This window comes from Erithacus rubecula, assembly GCF_903797595.1.
Source record: "Erithacus rubecula genome assembly, chromosome: 6".
Classification (NCBI taxonomy): Eukaryota; Metazoa; Chordata; class Aves; order Passeriformes; family Muscicapidae; genus Erithacus; species Erithacus rubecula.
Window position 1 is genome coordinate 27,182,747 of NC_136688.1, and position 18,908 is coordinate 27,201,654.

Genomic DNA, 18,908 nt, shown 5'->3' on the forward strand with positions numbered 1-18,908 from the left:
TCAGATGGCACTGTCAAATCAAAAATCTCTGGTTACAAAATAAAGATTCTTTATCCAATTAACTTGGTTTAGCTGTTTTCTCACAATGGAGTTTTGTAGTTTTATTTAACCAAAATAAAGAGAAGCTCCTATCAGTAGCCCCAGTAGAGTTTTTGCAATGTTCACACAACAGAACAGTTTCCAAGCTACTTGTTTATTGTACACAGAAGGAAACAAATTGGTTTCCACCTCTTCAATAATTTCAATATTGCTATTGATGAAGCTGTTTGAAATGATGCATTTTATCTCACACAAAAGGATGTTTTTCAACCCTATTCCCTCTGAAGGACTCCTGGTTTACAACTCTGTAAATACCGAAGAGCCTATGTTACCTGCCAACACAAATGTCTGTAATTTCAGCAACTTCTTTTAAACTTCTATAATAATTGTAAAGTATGTTTCAAATTAATGCAAATTAAGATTGAAAATTTTGTTCTACAATATAGGCTAGAAGACTTAATTTCGAAAGTTATGGTAAATATTGATGCACCAAATGTAGCTTTTCTAGTTTCAGAGATTAAAGACCTAAGGCATACAGTTGAACTTTTCACTTTTTCCAGATAAAGTCTGACATCATACTACAATTGCTACCCATATTTATCCATCTTTATATGCAATCACTGGGAAACCCCACAAGTTAGACATTAATGAAAAGTTCACACTGAATGGCTGCTAAAAAGGTAGAAAGTTTGCAAATCAATTCTCATAATTGTCTGCTCCTGAAAGCAGCAGAATGCTTTCTTGTTTTGACAACTATTTGAAAAGAAAAACCAAAATGCTTTCAGTTCTTTCCAAGGCAATTTATACAGGAATTTAAGTCTGCTGTTAACAATAAAAACATTCTAACAGTTCAGTCCCCACAATCTACCATGACATTTATCCATTCTGGAAAACTGATAAGCAGTATAACTTGATCTTTTCTGCATCTTTGGGGAAAGATTCCACAGAAAAACAGGCTTTAGCACAACTGCAAACACATATCTATGCAGATCCAGTTGTAAGACTGGTTCCATGGTGTCTTCATCCATCAGTTGACCACTTCCACTATTTTCTGTTGTTAAACATGTCAACAATACTATTAAAAACCAAATCAGTGCCAGGATGAAGTCTCCACCAGCATTCACCACACCTAATCCTCTAAAACATCTGAAAACTTGCGTTGAAGAAATACATAGTCAAACACACTTGATGTCTATGAAAAATTCTTGAGACAATCATAAACACAAACTGCCACTTAAGATTTTGAAGACTGTCTTAGTAGAACTGCTCTGTGATAATGTTAACACTTCTATTATCATCACCAGTTAAAAAGATTCATAACATGTCATGGAATCAAAACATAAGGAACTGAGAAACTCATTCATTTATATATCAGATACAATAAAATTCTCCAGTGGTGAGAATAGTAAAGAGATTAAGGGAATCAACAGATAACACAAGCTGGTCAGCAACTACAGCAAGTCCAAGGAAGTGTTACAGACAGTACTTACTCCTGACTTCAAACTGATGGTATTCCTTGGTTTTCAGCAGCGGGTGAGAAAAGCAATGCCAAGGAAGCTGCTTTCGGAGTTGAGGCAGAACATAATGGGTCACAAAGCCTACCGTACCCACCAATGCATAGAGAACATAACTTAAAATAGGCTAAAAAGAAGAATTGAAGAAATTAAGATTTGTATTTTACAAACAAAATAAAAAATTACTTTGCTACTGTATTTTCCAGCATAGAGGCAGGTGCTCCTGCAATATTATTTCTTCTTACTACCGATTTTAAGATAAAACAAGAAACCCTGTGAGGAATAAAAAACCTCTGTATCTAACAAATTTTCACTAAGTTGAAATGCACTTTCAAGCAAAACTAGTGCACCAGTCTTTTTCACAGTCCATTTTTCCTGACCCATATGCATTTCATTTTATAAAGGTACTATTCTCTAAAGGCTGAACCCAATTTACATTTCCATCTGCTGGATAAAAGGAGATATAAGCATAAGCAAAAACAAATCATTAATTTCTCATTCACTTGAGAAGGTAAGAAGTCTCCCACAGGACCAATCCCTTCCACAGAAGTCAGAAACTACTGCAAAATTAACATGGGATGATGGTTGGATTTCACAATACTTTCTACACATGAAAATTTTCACTACATTTCTACATAAGTCTAGATAGTTGTAAAACTGGAACTGCATTATGTCATAAGTTCTTTGTGAAGCCAAACCTATTGAAATTTACAAATGGTAAAGAGCATACAGTCAAGTCTCTCAAATGTGGGGGAGAGAAACTTCAGGTGGAGTGCTGAAATTCAGCCATACAATAAAAGGGATACTTTCCTCAAAAAATACAAGTACAGATGCTTAAGTAATGCACGTCACCTGAAGGCATGAAGTTACATAAATGTTTATGCTTTTTAAAATTAATTTCTTACTTTAACTTTAGACAGCAGCAGGAAGGTAAAATCCTTCTAAAATACATGCCAGAAATTTTCACTTGCCTTACAGAAGGCTATTCATAAGCTAATCAATGGTTTCATAACAGAAATACCAATATATGAAACTCAGTAACTGCAGCCCTTGAGGGAAATGCTTTACTTAAATTCAAGCACAGGATCAAGTCCCATGCCCATTATCACAAGAGTTACATAGAGTCATTAAAAGCATCCAAAGCAGCAACACTAGTTAGTCTGACAAGTCAAAAAATTGAAACTCAAAATAATCTTTGAAGTCCTGTAAATAATCATTCCAGTGTATAATAGGGCTATTGCCTCATATATTCCAATACAGGGGTACTGCCATATACTGTAATCTACAAAGAGCCATGCTAGCATGGAACTGCTGAGTCAAGGTCCATCCAGCCCCTCAAACTTCAAGCACTAACTATTTTAAACATGTTTTTAAAGTTTCATTTTTCTTTATTTCAAAATAATCCTGACACTATTTAATCGCAATAGAGGACTCAAAGAGGGTGTTTTGTGTCAGGAGCTAAAACAAAAGTCTAGAAGACAAGAAGAACACTAGGGAAGATGATCTTTTGAGCTCATAAAGGTGAAGATCTTCAGTCATGTATTTGTCATGCTATACATTTAAAGACTACCTAAAATTAACCAGAAGACTCTGTGAACTACCAGAACATACTTTATATCACACGAGAGTACATGCATACAGAAGGCAAACTGAAGACATGAAGTAATACCTTACCTGTAAAACTGTAAATACTGTACTGACATGAATTGCAAAATAGAGGACACCAATGACTATACACACAATCAGGTCAGACTGCAATCGTTCGCTCTGCAGAGTCAAAATAAAATCATTTTAGAAAACACCAGCTTTGGTTGACCTCTTAGAATCATTCAGGTTGGAAAACATCCCCAAGATAGAGTCCAACCTTTCAATACCTCCTGAATACACAAATGCAGTAACACTGAACCATATTAAAGATTTTTTAACTATGCCAGTATTAACTACTTCCACTCAAGTTATTAGAAATGTCACAAGACAAATCTTATAGCTAAGAGCATCAGTTTAACAAAGTGAAAGACACATATTTATGGGGGGAAGCACGACAAACCAATATATGAAATACATTCTCTAATCCTGAACTGTGAGGCAGTGTAAGGATCCCCTTAAAACACTGATGAAAGCACTTGGAAGGGACAATCAAATTTCCCTGTAATGATGTAAGAATTGTTTAAACTACATGACAATTAAGAGTGCTATCTAGGCAGAGCCACCATCCAGGTGAAACAACCAGGTTCTTTAACCCTTTTCTGCCTTCCTTGCAGAAGGGTAAAGGATAGCTTTGGAATGACCCCGAGGAACAAGTCTGAATTTTCCACTGCTCCTAAAAAATGAAAACAAGCTGTTGGTAACAGGCAAACCCCCCAAACTAGTAATGCCAGACTGAGCCACAAGGGGGCAATGCACACTTAGGGCCATTGCAACTCCAGGTCTCAAGCTCAGACTTGTCCCCACTCTGTAAAAGCAGCCTCAGTATTTACAGGCCAGAAAATCATTAAAGGATTATCTAAAATCCAAAACTGGCCAAATAATTACACACAGCAATTACTGCTGCAAAGCCTTAAATTCATGGGCTACAACTTACTTTTTAAAAATCAGCTGTCCTGATTTTTAAAACCACTGTAAGACAGACTATCAAAATCCTCAGTTTCTCTGCCCCCTTGGAGACTAACACCACAGCTTGAGAGCTAAAGAGGAGCTTGTAGCTCCTACGATCACTCTTACCTGCTAAATGTTAAAAGAACTGCAGTTTCTCTGCTCTAAATATTTATTTGCAGTTTCCACACACTGCACCTCATGCTTGTAATTACTGTATTATGAATAAAACCACCTATACAGTTCAGCCTGTAGCTGAGCCCTACACAGAGCTAAATGAATATTCAACCTTTTGTACAAGTTAAAGGTACTAAGCTTCGTAAGTCTCTTACTAATTGCTATGCTACACTGTATGAAAAAGAATAACATTTAAATACTATTACTTTCATAAATATTTAGAATGAATTTGTACTAAAAAATTCAAAGTAGTGTTTAAGTAAATGGAAGAGGTTACATGGGCTTCCAAAGAGAGCAAGCAACAAAAAAACTTAAGACCATCCCAAACAAACTACAGAAAGCTCCAAAACACTTTCCATAATTTTTATTTTTCATTTCTGGAACAGCAAGCACAAAGGTCTTCCTCAAAATTACTAGAAGTACTGAGTTAATATAGTTTTGCTGCCATTTACTCTTTCCCACTAACTTCTGCACAAAAGCAGGCATCATGTATTATAATCCATGAGCTCAAAGAAGATCCTCGGTGATACTTCACTGAATCCACACTAAGGAATTCCAGCTCTCTCTGCTTTAAAATAATTTAAAATTGCAATATCACCATTATACTTCTAGATGTAGCATGAGCTCAGCTGCAAATTAAAAGGAAATGCTGTGATACCCATTCTAATTAGAATTGCTAAGTGACAAGTGTGAGCTAAGCAAGATCCAGAGAGATGCTATATAAACCAACACAAAGCAAATGCTTAGAAGTAATTTTTAAAAATGTAATAATTTAAAAAATCTACTTACCACAGAATTTCTAAGCTTCTCAGGTAAAGGATCTTTTACTTCAGACAGAGGATCCTCAGGGTTTTTGTCTTCAGAATTAGGAAAAAATTTTGATTGCACTAAAGAGCTTAAAAGAAAAAGAAAAAAAAAATCACCCTGAAAAGCATGTTATTATTGTAATACCATGTAGAACGATACAAAGTCAGAAGTTCTATTACATATTGATCACAAAAAATTAATATCAGTGCTTTCACACAGCTGAGCAAATTTAGAGATCTCAATTTATAAAATAATTAGTTCTCTGTTGTACCAAACAGCAACTATTGAAGAGGAGCAGCCAGATGTTCAAACTGCAGTTCCTCTAGTAGCAACACAGGAGTAATTGCTAAAATTTCACTTAAAATTCAGTTTTTGTTCAATCATGAAACAAAACTTGAACTCATAAATAACTGAAACAGAAATGTGCAAAATTTAGAAGTGATCTATTTGTCAAAGTAATTTAAAAAAACAAATTATTTGGTTTCATTCAACAGCAACAATAAATGAAACCTATTCTAGCCTGATGAATTAATGAATTAGCCATACTGACAAAAATTCTAAATTCTCAGCAGGCCTTGCTGATAACTAAAACCCCAAAATCTTACACTTAAGCTTTTAGAAGCCCATGTGCCATGTTACTAGGCATAAGCAGTTGTCTCTCAACCTGTCAGTGTGATTTTTCTTACAACACCCTATATAGTGCAGAAATATTATTCATTGCCTGGACATAAAGTTCTCTACAAAACAAGCCCTAAATCTTCAAAAGGAAATTACATATTACAATGCATTATAATGCTGAACTATGCCACATCTGGCTAAACAGGTGAAATTGCAGGTCAAATATGAACATCCAGGCTTTAGTTTTTTGGACAGAACAGAAGAACAAATACGTAGGGAAAAGGACCTCACATCAACTGAGCTAAGAGTAATCATATAAGGTTTAGTGGTCAACCCAAAGATAAGAAATTTCCTCTGGTGTAAACACTCATCCATCATTAATTTTGTGGGTCACAGAAGAGGTCCTTCACTACCTACCCCAGGCCACAATTTATCAAATTCTTCCAACATTTAAATCTATTTTAATGGATAAATTTAAATCCAAGTTCAAGCTCTGCCTAACATAGGTATGTGGCTGATTTTTTTGTGGGCTACTCTGGGGGAGGTGCTTCTCCTACTGGAACTACTTTGTTTTGCATGTATCATGATTAACTGAATCAAACACCCTCAGCATCAGATCTCTACTTCAGCTCAGAATAACAAATACCTGTTTCCCCATGCTAGATGGGAATACTCATCACCAAAACAGATCCTTATAATTTAGTAGAATTATCTGAAGTGCTTGGAGCACACATTCAATATAAGAATACTTCAACAAATGAAAGTGTTCAAGAAGTCCTCCTGTGGACTTCAGCTTAAACCAGTGCTTTGAGCACCTCTTTAAACACAGAAAGGGTACGTGTTATTCCCAACAAATCCACAAAGAGAAAGATAGCACCTAACTGACATTTTGGAGAACATCACCAGGCATATAAACCAGATTTTTGTGGCTTCTGGTAAATCACTTACATGCCAAAAAGGTCACTGTTAGAGAAGGAGATAGAAAATCTCACATTTTGCATCTAACTATTGAACTAAAAATATACTATTTTTGGTTAATGCTGGTGAGTTCAAACAGTATTAAGTAGTTTATTCATAGTTTTTCATAGTTTTTCCTTGCAACTTGCTTTTTCATTGGGGAAGAGATATAAACTGAGTCACTTACAAAAGTACAGAAGGGTCACTGCTTTGTCTGCTGAGATGATACGATATTGCCACTAACAAACCACAAAATATGGAGAAGAGAACCGGAATATGCTGCCCATCCCAGGAATCCTGGAGACAGAAACAAAATGTTAATAAAAACGAGAAACACATCACTTACCTGACATACAAGAAATATGTATATCACAGAGAATGGAGAAATTAACTACAATTCTACATTTTGTACAAAAATAAGCTAGGGCTTTTTGTACAAAAATACTGTTCCATCTTTACCTGTGTGTAACTATAGATCAGAAACTCTAACACAGTGTACATCCCCCAAGTCTACACCATCTTAATTATTTAACAGTCATCATTTCTCATAACCCTTATGAAGCATTTCCTGCATTCCTTGAGACCACAGGCTCTTAAGAGCTGTATTTAGTGACTTCTTAATTTTGAATATTACATGTATTTTGACTCAAGATTTACTTTTTCTAATGTGCTGAATGCAGACTAAACAGTGGCTTCACTACTGTTTTCCTGACTTGCACTGGATCTGCAAAGACAACCAGCTATTCTTTGCTAAAGCTTGTTTGTCTTAAATGGATGTGTTTACAAAAGCATAATGAGACAAGAGTACAAATTCACAGAAAGCTAATGATGTCCTGCAGGTGATAGCATCATGAGAGTAATTCCCATAGGAACTTTCTGGTCTCTGTGATAAAGTAGAAAAGCCAGTCAACTCCTGAGTTGGACCCACACATGCTACAATTCATTGCAAACTGCACATGTCTGATTATTGACACAAACCTGAAATGAATAAACAGAACCAGCATCACACTCCACACTGTTTTCAAACAACATTTCAAGCAAGAAAAACAGGGTGTGTGGGGGTATGCTTATGTGTGTGTGTCCCTTTACCAGCTAACTCTCCATCTCTCCCCTTCAGATAGGATAACATCTTCACTTTGACACTACAAACTATTTCTAGGTTTCTTCTCAAGTAAACATTAACTAGAAAATACTATTTCACTTCTGCAGCATCAGAAAAAAATACTTACACAAGCCATTTTGAGAGGTTAACATATAATATATAAAATATATACAGACTCTGCTAGAAATAAGGCACTTGCATGGTATTTTCAAGAATTGATATAAAACAGAACTGATGGTAAATGTCATGTGTTTTCCACCAAAAAGAGCCTGTTAGAGCAGGCACAAATCACACACCTTTTAAAAGCAAAAATACCTGTTTTGTTCTTGCACTGCATCTCCTCTATGGACATCACAGGTGAGCAAGTATGAAACCCTAGTAAATCATACTAACTTCTAATCCAGAAGTTGCATACTTTAGTTACTTAATACAGAAGAAAACAGAGAACAAACCCCAAAACACTAATGTTTAATGTGCATGAAAATTTTCTCACCTTCAGGGCACCATAGCACAGTCCATACAACAATGCTACTGCCACAATACTACAGATAAAACTGTAAAGTGCTGCAAGCAGGCTTGTGGTAGCTGAATAACACAGAAATGAAAAGAAAAAAATATTGTTATTTTCTTAAGGTAGAATACAAAATACTTTAGTTTAAGGTATCAACCTCCTAGCATCCTCTGATGGGGAAAAAAAAAGGCAATTCAAACCAGAGCAGGTACTTGTATTTTCCCCTAAAAGTGATTTTTATCAAGAGCATTTTATGTGGCTTTTTTAATCTCCTAAGTTATTGAGTAGCTATACCATGGGAATAGTTAACTGCAATAGAAACCAGGAAGAACCTGACAGCACTAGGACAGTAATTCTCTCTCAATAATCAATCAAAAAACTTTTAAGCTTTTTAAAAATACAATTAAGTACTCTGTATTTAGAGGGTAGTAATAAAAATAGTGTAACCACTACATTTTTTAACTAGCATACTGATCTACTCATCCTGGCTGCTCCACATCTCATACTTGCACCACTGAAAAACACAACACTTACCATTGCCACCAAAGACATGAATGTCCAGCTGTTCACAGAGATACATCACAAATGTATTCACCTGAGGCAGGAGACCAATGAAGAATACTATAGGGAAACATAGTGTAAACACTACAGAAAAAAAAAGAGAGTTGAAAAAGTGGTGAATATGAAAAAACCAGCATGATAAGATGTATTTCAGTTTAAGTTCCAGGGTATCACATACCCCGTTAGAACTAAGAAATACTTCAGTGATGTTATTATAAATTTCTAAGGAAAATACACATTATGACTAGGAACTGACTGAATACAGAGGTCATACAAATCAACAGTACTTTCCCTTTAATTGCTGTAGACATGGACATGGGCCAATTCAGACTTTCCATTTTTATTTAGCAAAGACCAGCCAGGAGTATTTACAGATTAGACTTGTAAGTTTTCACTCATTAGGAGGTGAGGCTTATCCAAGCCTAACTGCCTGTCTGGAGTTCCAGGAGCAACCAAACACCAGCCACTCTGAAGTAAGGGATGCCAAGCACTCCACCTCTGGGTTTTTTGCTACTAACAATATCTGGTAACTTCACTCATTTTCCTCATCACTTCTAAAAGTTCTAATCCTAAATGACTGGGTTTTCTGTTTGCTTGGTTGGCTTTTTTTAACAAGAACAAACAATTGTATGAATCATGAAAACACCTGCAAGTTACAGGATTTCAGAATGCAAAGATGCCATCTAATGCAAAACAAATGCCATCTAACTTCAATACAGAAAATGGTATGTTTCAACCTGTACATATCATTTGCTTCCCATCTTAAAGAATAAAAGATGCAGAAATAATAATCTACACAAGTTTAGATATAGTAGTTTAGATCTAATTCACATGCAACAGCATATTATACATTCTAAATTCTGAAGAACAGAAGATTAAATTACAGAAATAACCCTAGCAGTTAATAATCTGGCAGTTTAGGGAGGATTTTCTATCATCTTACTGACTTGTAGCTTCAGTGACCAAAAAAAACAGACTTCAAAGTATCTTGTTATGCATCGTAAGTGTAAAATTTAATTTTTTACTTTTATATGCACAGAATGGTTGGACACTGAAGGACATCACATTAGAAATATCTACAGTGAAATAGATAACGAGATCTGCTTTTTTTTCTCTACTCCATAGTAATGCTAAACAACAATATAATTTAAAAATATACAGGGTGCAAGCCTAGGAAAAACACTGAATTCTGTATTTTTTACAGACACTAATTAGGAAATATAGGACTAATGACCAGTTCTTCAATACCTGAAGAAAATAATTCTTCAAAATTCTCAAGTCAAACCTCTATTTCAAATCATTACACAAGGAAACTGACATAGTTTGACTTCCAGACTTTTGGGAAGCAAATTTTTAGCCTGTCAGTGACAGAACACTGTATTTGCATTCTATCTTGGGCCCATTGGAAACAAAAGTACTACACAGACCTGGGAATACACAAGTTTTAAAGAACAGTCCAGCAAAAAGCCAATATTTATTATGCTTTTGCAGTTTGTAACATTGTCTTTTAACAGTGACCAACTAGGTGAAAAGATAAAATAATTATTTTAAATGTGGAGTAGATTCAGAGCAATTCATCAAGTGCAATAGGTGGTACACAAAATAAAGCATTTATGCTAGCCCTCACTTGTCTGCTAGGAAGCAGACAGCATTTCCATTATCCAAACACAAAGTTTGCCTTGCCCTGCACCTGCCTTCTTCCCATAACTTTGCCTGGGAACAGGAAAAAAGGCAGCTGAGATTTTTACCTAACAAAGTATGTTTGCTAGCAGCCAGCCTGGTCTGCAGTACACACAAAGCTTTTTGAAACAGTGCTTCAGCAACACTGAGAGTTGCTCTAAGGGCAGGTGTATCACATGGGGGGTGGGATGTGCAGTGCAGGTTGGTGAGTGTTTTCTTGGGTTTTGTTTGGTGTTTTATCATTTGGTTTTTGGGGTTTTGTTTTAAGTTTGGTTTGGCTGTTTATTGTTGGGGGAGTTGTTTTGGGTTTTTAAAACAGAATAAACTGTTCTGGTCATCTGATTTTTTTATTGGAAGGGCTGCTAAGAAATATAAACCACATATGCTGCTGCAAGATATGCCAGAAGAACAATAAAGCATAAGGATCAAAACCCACTTAGAACTCTTAAAGTAGTTTTAAAAGCTAATCCCAAGATGAGCATGGTCTGGTAAAAATGCACCACATCTTTTTAAAACTGGTAAAGACTCAATCTTCAGTACTTTTAAAAAGTAGCTCACTTCACAGGACACACCACCTACACTTACATTTATGTATTATCTGATGGGGATATGAGTGTACATTATGGCAATGACTCCACATGGTAGAAGAGGGAAGAAAATACTCCTAAAACTGACAGAGCATTATGAAGAGAAATTGAACTAGTTTTGTATTGTGAATGAGTCAAAAGTATCTTCTATCTTCTTTTTTCATTACAGAATCAAGTATGCCAGTACATGAAGAGAAAAAAAGAGTTTGTTCAAAAAGCACATTTGAAAATGCCTGGACAATTTCTGTTCACAAATATGCAGCTTAGACATTTTCCCTCTGGGCATTTTAAATTTAAATACAGAATTATTAGCAGAAATTTGAAGAGGGAAGCAGTATGAGCATAAAATACAGGATGTTCCTAAAATCAAGTAATAAAAACTAATACCCAAAATGACTGAGTCATTCTTATTAATCAAGTAAAATTTTTTAAAATCCACACTAAATTTTAAAAACCCAAGCTTTCCTTTTTCTTGGACAGAAAATGGTCTGGGGGCACACACAGACATAACATTTAACTGCTGTAGTCTTTCACACACAGGTATTTTGACACAACTGAAGAGCAACTTCATTCCATTTAGATGAATTATTACACATTTTCTTACCCCACCCAAAGCAATGATCCACAGAAGATGACCCAAGTAACTTGGCTCCATTAAAACAATGCACAATGTTCCCATGATAAGATGTTCTTCAAATGTTTATGCCTCTCTCTCCTTTCTATGGGCTCTGTTTGAGACTACAGGGCTGTTATTATTTTCATAACAGAGCATAAGAATGTTGTTTTGGAGTTTACATTGTTTGTTTTTTGCATTAGGTTTAGGGGGGTAATGGAATTAGATGTCATCAATATTCTGAATGCACTGTGATGCTCAGAAAAACAATGGGATTACCTCAAAATGGAAGTAAAGCTCAAAAATTGTATTTTTGGTATAGCTGATAGGCCTTTTCTGAGAAGAGGCACATTAAAGAAGATTTAACCTGTGTATAATGTTTTTTTAAATTGTGTCTGTACTGTTCTGCCAAATTGCTAAATACGAATAATGTGATTTAAGTGAACTCTTACTCATCTGCCACAAGCCTCTCCAGAGAGTGTGAAAGGGTCTAAATCAAAATGTTTTTTTTAACTACTGAGCAGCTAGGTCCAAGCAAAGGGTAGTGCATGCAGGTTCAAGTTAAGTAAGAAAGTTCAAGGGCAAGGGCTAAGATATTGGATAATGAAAAAATTTAGTAGAGGGTACCTCTGTCATTTGTTACAGCACATTATAGAAGGTGAAAGCGTTCCCATAAAGTTCTACTGTTGTAAAGCAATCAATTCAAACCCATAAAAAAGCCACTCACCTATAACTAAGTCCCTGGCTGACAGCAGCAGCAATGGGTTGGTGAAAGCCATTCCGTACAACCTGAATCTTGTTGTAGATATGTTTCTGCTGCCATAATCCAACAGCCAAATCAGACCACAACACAGACAGAAATATACAGGCCTACTATAGGCTATGATACGATTGTGACCCTGTTTAAAAAAAAAAAACCACCAACATTTGTTCATTAATAGTGGATAAATTAACTTTTACTCTTCTGCTACAGATAGCTTCAGAACCAAAATTAATCACTGGTCATCAACTAATATACTGTCACCTCATCATATCTTAAAGTTTTCTTCAAAAAATGCCTTACAGCAATACCAGTCTGTACTTTTTTGTGGCTTTGATACAACAAACACACAATAGTTAGATTAAGTTAGACTAAGTTATATATACCCTTAGCCTCAGCTGTATTTTATGCCATGTTGGTTGCAGTACTAAATGCTAGGGAAATTCTGACTAGGCTTTGTAAGCAACTAAGAATAAATCAATTTTAAGAAAAAAGGGATTAAAGTTTATTACTCAGATACCACTTCTACTACTTGGATGGGGGAGCAGAATCTCTGTGTTTTTATTAAAACACAACTTCTTACACAAAATTAATTACTTGCTGCAGAGGAATAATGCTCTTATACATCTTATCTAGGACATAAAAGTTATATTTTGTCTTAGCAATCTAGTAGGTGCACAACAGGATATAAACACACTAGAAGATACTAGAACATGAACATTTCCATGCTCAAACATTAATGTTCACTAGAACATGGCAAACTCAGCTCTACAGAGTGAAAAAATAAAACAGTGTGCACACTAGGACAACTGAATTACCTACAAGACTGAAACAGAACATCAAAGCTGTGTCACTTCATACCAGCAGAGCAAATTATATCATTAAAAAGACTACTCAGTATAATTGCTAGAATAATAAAGATTCATCAAAAGCTTAACATGACAGGGTCCCCTAGCAAAAGCTAGGCTCAGAACAGGAAGGCATGATTTGCTAAACACAAAAAGTACAGTGGGGCAAAACAATGTGTGAGAAGGGAACTGATACTAAGACAACTGCAAGTCCTTTGTGCCTTCTAAGAAGGAACATAAGAGAAATGCCAGAAAAATCAAACCAAAAAGATTAATTCTCTGTGTGAGTTCTGCATCTATAGGTTACTACATGTGACACATGCCCATGACTTACATGTCGAGGGGAAGAAGAATCTGGCTGAACACTCTGAAAATAAAATAAAAAGAGCTAAGTTACCCAATCTACAAATAAATATGTTTATCTCTCTACACAACTTCTTGGTTCAAGTATTTTTAACAATATATACAATTAATTTTACAGTTCTAAATTAAGTTTACAGTTTTATGAGCCGCATTAAAGCCTTTAAATAGTACAATGTAATAAAACAAAATCCATTTACAGAGTATGTCTGTCTAACAAAATCTCCAACCCCATTATTTTCAGGACTTTTGCTGCTTTTGACAGCATTAGGAATTTTCACTTTAAATCTAATTTCCATCCTAATAATCAAATAATTAAAAATAATCCATCATTCTTAGATTACATTGAATCATTAACAGTCTAACAGAAATTAATAATCTGATTAAAAACAGATTTAGATATAATTGCCTCATATGAGTGCTCTGAGATGAAGACACTAAAAAAAAATTAAAACCCAAACCAATAAAGCTTCAAGTTCAGTTTGTAGTTGGTTTTCAACAAGTAAGAATGTGCTCCTTCTTTATGAAACCAAATAATGCATGAGAACAATAAATAAAGGACTGTTTAACAATCATATGCAAAACCATTCTAGTGAAGTGACCTTGCATTGCCGTCAAACAAACTTTCCAAGTTTACTCATTTCTTTATCAATGATAAGTATGCATGTGTTTCCTTAAAGCTCTAACTAACCAGCAACACTCAACTGGATTTATAGCTACTGTTTGTAGAAAGTGAAGAGAAATTAAAATACCTTCAACAGTGAGTACTGGCAACTGGCTATTACCAGGCAGAACTGGAAGACCCAAATATCCTTAAAAAAGCCCTCTATGAGAAGTACAGAGCCCAGAAATGCAACTAGAATAGCTAGGATGACAGCTAATACGTTCTCAAGGATCTCACGATTCCTGTTTTAAAGGGAAAGAAAAAAGAAATTAAACTAGAAAAAGCTGCAAAACAACAGTAAGGGTCAAAAATTAACAAGGGTTATGCAACTGGTAGCAAAGTAGTTAAGAATAGATTTCAACTTCCACAGTCTACTAGCACACTGTCCTTTAGCAAAGTTAGGAGTTACCAGGATTTCAATGACAGCTGAAAGCAGCTAGTATCATATGGAATTTTACTTTAAACAGCAATAGATAACTTCAGCAGGTAACTTTAGAAATAATTCTAAAGTTCCACTAGAAGCACGGTCTGTAACAAATCTATATTCAAAGCCCATCCATGATGATTATAAGCCTATAAAACACACAAGTATGATAACTTACCTGCATATATAATCTCTCATTCATGATTTTCTAATGAAGAAACTAAAAATACTTTCTGTATCTGTATGTCTCTGTACAAATCTTAAGAAAGATATCCCAAGTGGAATACAGATAATACCCTATGATATTGCCAGGGCTTCGGAACAGAATTATGAGTATTCCTCCCTGGATAGAATCAGTACTATCTTGTTTATCTCATGGAGGTTCATTAGCAAAATATACTCTATATATTCCAAAAGCTGCTAACTGGAGGATCACCTTAATTTTCTTCCTCTAGGTAAATGTAGCAGGGACAAAAAGTCACAGTATTAAACAACTCTTATAAAAAAAAAAAATGCTTTGAAACAATAGGTACCAAAACACTTAAGTGCATGCCAGGTTGTAGACCCTTTCAATTAATTTTTGGAGAAGGCTACATTCTAGCTTTAAAGATAGGCAACAAATCTTCCTGTTTGATCATTCAAATATGTTACTGTCCCACTCAGGCAAAGTGAGGGTTAGTTTCCTTTTTACTTTTTTGATTGTTATAGAAAAAAGAAGAGTAGCCTCCCTTATTTCAGAAAAACTATTCAGTATTATTCTTTCATTTTTCAGATTACAGTTCTCCAAGGACAGTTTTATCTATATTAGAGTTTCCCAACAGTTTCCATCTTTGTATCTGATGTCTGGGAACACACAAGGATCTCACCTATCAAATAAAGCCAGAAGAGTTAATCTATCAAAATTGATGCTAATCCAAAGTTTAGGCAGGATCCAAAAGCGATAGTACTGCTTGACTTTTTGAGCTGCTTCCTCTTGAGGTTGCATGTGGTCCTGAAGGTCAGGGCTCAGGTCAATATCTTGCTGCTCCAGCAGATCTGTATCCATTGTTAGCAGCCTGTTCAACCTGATCTGAGGAAGAGAAAGCTAAAAGAAAGTTAGTATTAACAAAAGCTCATTTATATTGAATCACTGTATTACACGAAAATTGCTTTAAAGAAAATAGCCGGAACTCTTTGGTTTCACTTTTGAGGAATTACATGTTAAACACTATCACAGGCTTCTACTTACTTTTCCTGTCCTTATCAGGGCACATGACTAGGACTAGCAGCAGTAACAGTTTGCATACAACTCATAGGCATTTCAGCATATGCCTTATTTTAAATGAATGTTGTCTTCCAAGCACATTATCCCATTTACTCTGAAAACTTCAAAATTTGAAGACAAGTAAACTGATACAGGGACAACATACACTACAAGAATAATCCAAATATTAATTTAAATAAATGATTACACATTTCTTATAGTCAGCTAATTTGCATGCAAACCTATGCTGAATGGTTCTTTTTGCATGACAAAGCAACATAGTCATGCACCAGCAGTCAAACTCGAACCCACTGAATCCAGAACAGACTCAGAAATTAACCAATGAAAAAGCTCTGCCCTAAATAAAAAAGTGCTACTCTAAACAATCAAATATTTATGACTATTACTTACTTGGTAGTTTGTTTAGAGTTCTCATGAAAATCACAGTAGTACTAACAACCAGGAAAGATACTTAAGTAGAGTATTCAATGCTAACAAGACACTATAGTACATATGTATCATCTAATCCTGTTACTAAATTTCATCAAAAGGCCAAGAAGCATCTTGATGTACTGCCCTTTATTCTTAGGCAATATAATTGTTAAAATGTCCTTTAATGAAAAAGCTTCACAAACATGTAAAGCAAGGAGTAAAGTTTCAATACTCACGCCATCTTCAACTAGAGGTTTAGTGCTAGGAGGGGCTTTTTCCTACAATCACCTAAGCTTAACATTTAACTTCTTGATTTATAAAGTTCTTTTCATCATTCCTCAAATCATCAGTGTACTTAACTATGCTCAGCCAGTTTCTCCTTTCTAGAAAAATACTAATGAAAAAACAACCAGGAATTCTTTCATAAGAACAGAGAACTACCACACAGAATGACTGATCAGTGCTATAAAGGGTGACAGTCTTCTTGAATCTTTGCACGTTTTAAAAATAAGTAAGAAAAACTTACTAGATCATGTGGATAAAAGCGAACTGAGGTAGAACTCGATACATGAGAGTCCGTGTCACTATAAGAACAGGGAAAATACTTCAGATTATAAACTACATTTTATTTCAACAGATCACTCTAATTTTCAAGTGTCCCACATTAATTTTGAAAACTTGTTAATTTTATTTAAATATCTTTAAATTTGGCCTTCAGTCACTTAATTATAAATGCAAGTAGCCACTTAATCTCATGTATTATGGTACATTCCACAGCTACAGTATGCTAGGAGATGCTTTAATCTCACCCTTAATAAGCTTTTTCTCAATACCCAGTCCCTCAATCGTCTAAAAAGAACTACAATGATAGTCATTATGCCACTTGAAAAAAACCAAAATATTTTATAAGCTGTTAAATACTGATTTGCAAACATAAGTTACATCTCTAAAGAAGTGCAAAGTCTGCTAGGTGTCCACATGCAATTTCTCTTAATTCTATACTGTTTTTATCAAGATCCCAAAAATGCCAAAAATAGTACATACTCAGTACAAGTAAGGTGAGCTACTTAAACTGCTTTCGCTAAAATTAACTTTAAATAATGTTAACCTCTGGAAAGAAGAGCAAGATTACTTTGCAATTTCCATTCATTAGAGACGAAGAGAAATTTCTCTTACTGTATGAGAGTCCATATCCAACCATTGCTTTTTTCCCCAATTTTGGATAGCTTTTGGATGTTTGTTTTCCATGTAAATCACATGGTTGTAAGACTTGTATCAAATTTATGCAACTTTCCTTCAGTTCCTTGCCTTAAGATAAAAACATTCTTTGTTATCAATTTTATTTCACTGAAACTCAAGTATTCTCTGCAGCCGAGATCTGATTATCTGAAGTGGCCAGTTTGTTCCTTTCATTAGCACAGACAATTTTATAATTGCACCCATCAGCAAAGCCATTGCATCTGGAACATGCAAGCAGTAGAGGTAGGGAATGGCAGCTTTGTGGAAGGAATGCAGAACTTTTTGTTGAAGTTCAATTCTACAAAAGGCACTTGCATACTCTCAACAAAGATTAGAAGATGGGATGTTTTATATTCATTATTCCACAATTTCAAGAGCTATTCCACCTACATAGAATTATTATGGTACAATTATAGCATTCAGCATGGTGCAATAGCTTCAGAGCAATTCTACACAGTGAATTATATTGGGGGCAGGTGGGAAGTCACAGGAGGTTTGGGCTGCTTTTCTTTCTTCTGCTTCCTATCCCTTCAGTGAAAGAAAAGGCATCTTTCCAGCAGCAGATGAACTTTCCAGTATGTAGCTGACTATTTCAGCTGCAAGTCAAATTTTAATCTCAGACATATTAACACTACCATACACTATTTGATTCCATCCATGAATTTGAGAATAAATTTATCAGTTTACAGTGGCTTCACAACTGGAAGTTCAATAGCCATTATGGTCAACTGCCACCTACTTTCTCAAAAATGGGTTAAATTCCTTAACAAAGACCTTCTATAAGCCAACAAAAAATACATTTGTCAAGTTCCCAGCTTGGAAGTGTACTGCTTAAGCTAATAGTAGTCTTTTTCTGATATAATATTTAACCTAATGTCATCATCTAGTAAAAATCACTTAAGTCACAAAAGTAAAAGTATAGAGTTAATATATTGTATTGATTCTTTTGGTAGTCCATACTAAATAGCTTTTTAAAATTAAAATAAATTTATTGAGTTGCAGTAAGACAAGAATCATCACTCTTGACTGGCCTTCACACACACCAGATGTTGGATGCTCTTCTTGCAGCTGGCTCAAAGTTCACAAGTGACATGTCGCAGCCCCCTGTCTCGTAGAGCGTAGAACTGAACTTACCTATTAAAGAAAAGGTCAAAAGCAGGTCAAAATTTCCTCATGTTTC

General features: G+C 35.1%; 1 protein-coding gene across 12 annotated transcripts in view; it reads right to left on the minus strand.

Annotated features, from left to right (window-relative positions):
* PCNX1 (pecanex 1) overlaps window positions 1–18,908 on the minus strand; it is an 87,008-nt gene that overhangs the window by 25,914 nt on the left and 42,186 nt on the right. For 8 of the 12 annotated variants that reach the window (XM_079309815.1, XM_079309813.1, XM_079309809.1 and 5 more), the window contains 12 exons: window positions 18,772–18,862; window positions 17,016–17,073; window positions 15,681–15,898; window positions 14,479–14,632; window positions 13,701–13,733; window positions 12,486–12,657; window positions 8,852–8,962; window positions 8,300–8,391; window positions 6,892–7,001; window positions 5,112–5,217; window positions 3,228–3,320; window positions 1,530–1,680 (listed from right to left, as the gene is read on the minus strand). In XM_079309815.1, the coding sequence (XP_079165941.1) occupies window positions 1,530–1,680; window positions 3,228–3,320; window positions 5,112–5,217; window positions 6,892–7,001; window positions 8,300–8,391; window positions 8,852–8,962; window positions 12,486–12,657; window positions 13,701–13,733; window positions 14,479–14,632; window positions 15,681–15,898; window positions 17,016–17,073; window positions 18,772–18,862 (1,389 nt within the window). The remainder of the gene's footprint in view (window positions 1–1,529; window positions 1,681–3,227; window positions 3,321–5,111; window positions 5,218–6,891; window positions 7,002–8,299; window positions 8,392–8,851; window positions 8,963–12,485; window positions 12,658–13,700; window positions 13,734–14,478; window positions 14,633–15,680; window positions 15,899–17,015; window positions 17,074–18,771; window positions 18,863–18,908) is intronic. The other 4 variants (XM_079309814.1, XM_079309819.1, XM_079309817.1 and 1 more) reach the window with 3 other exon arrangements.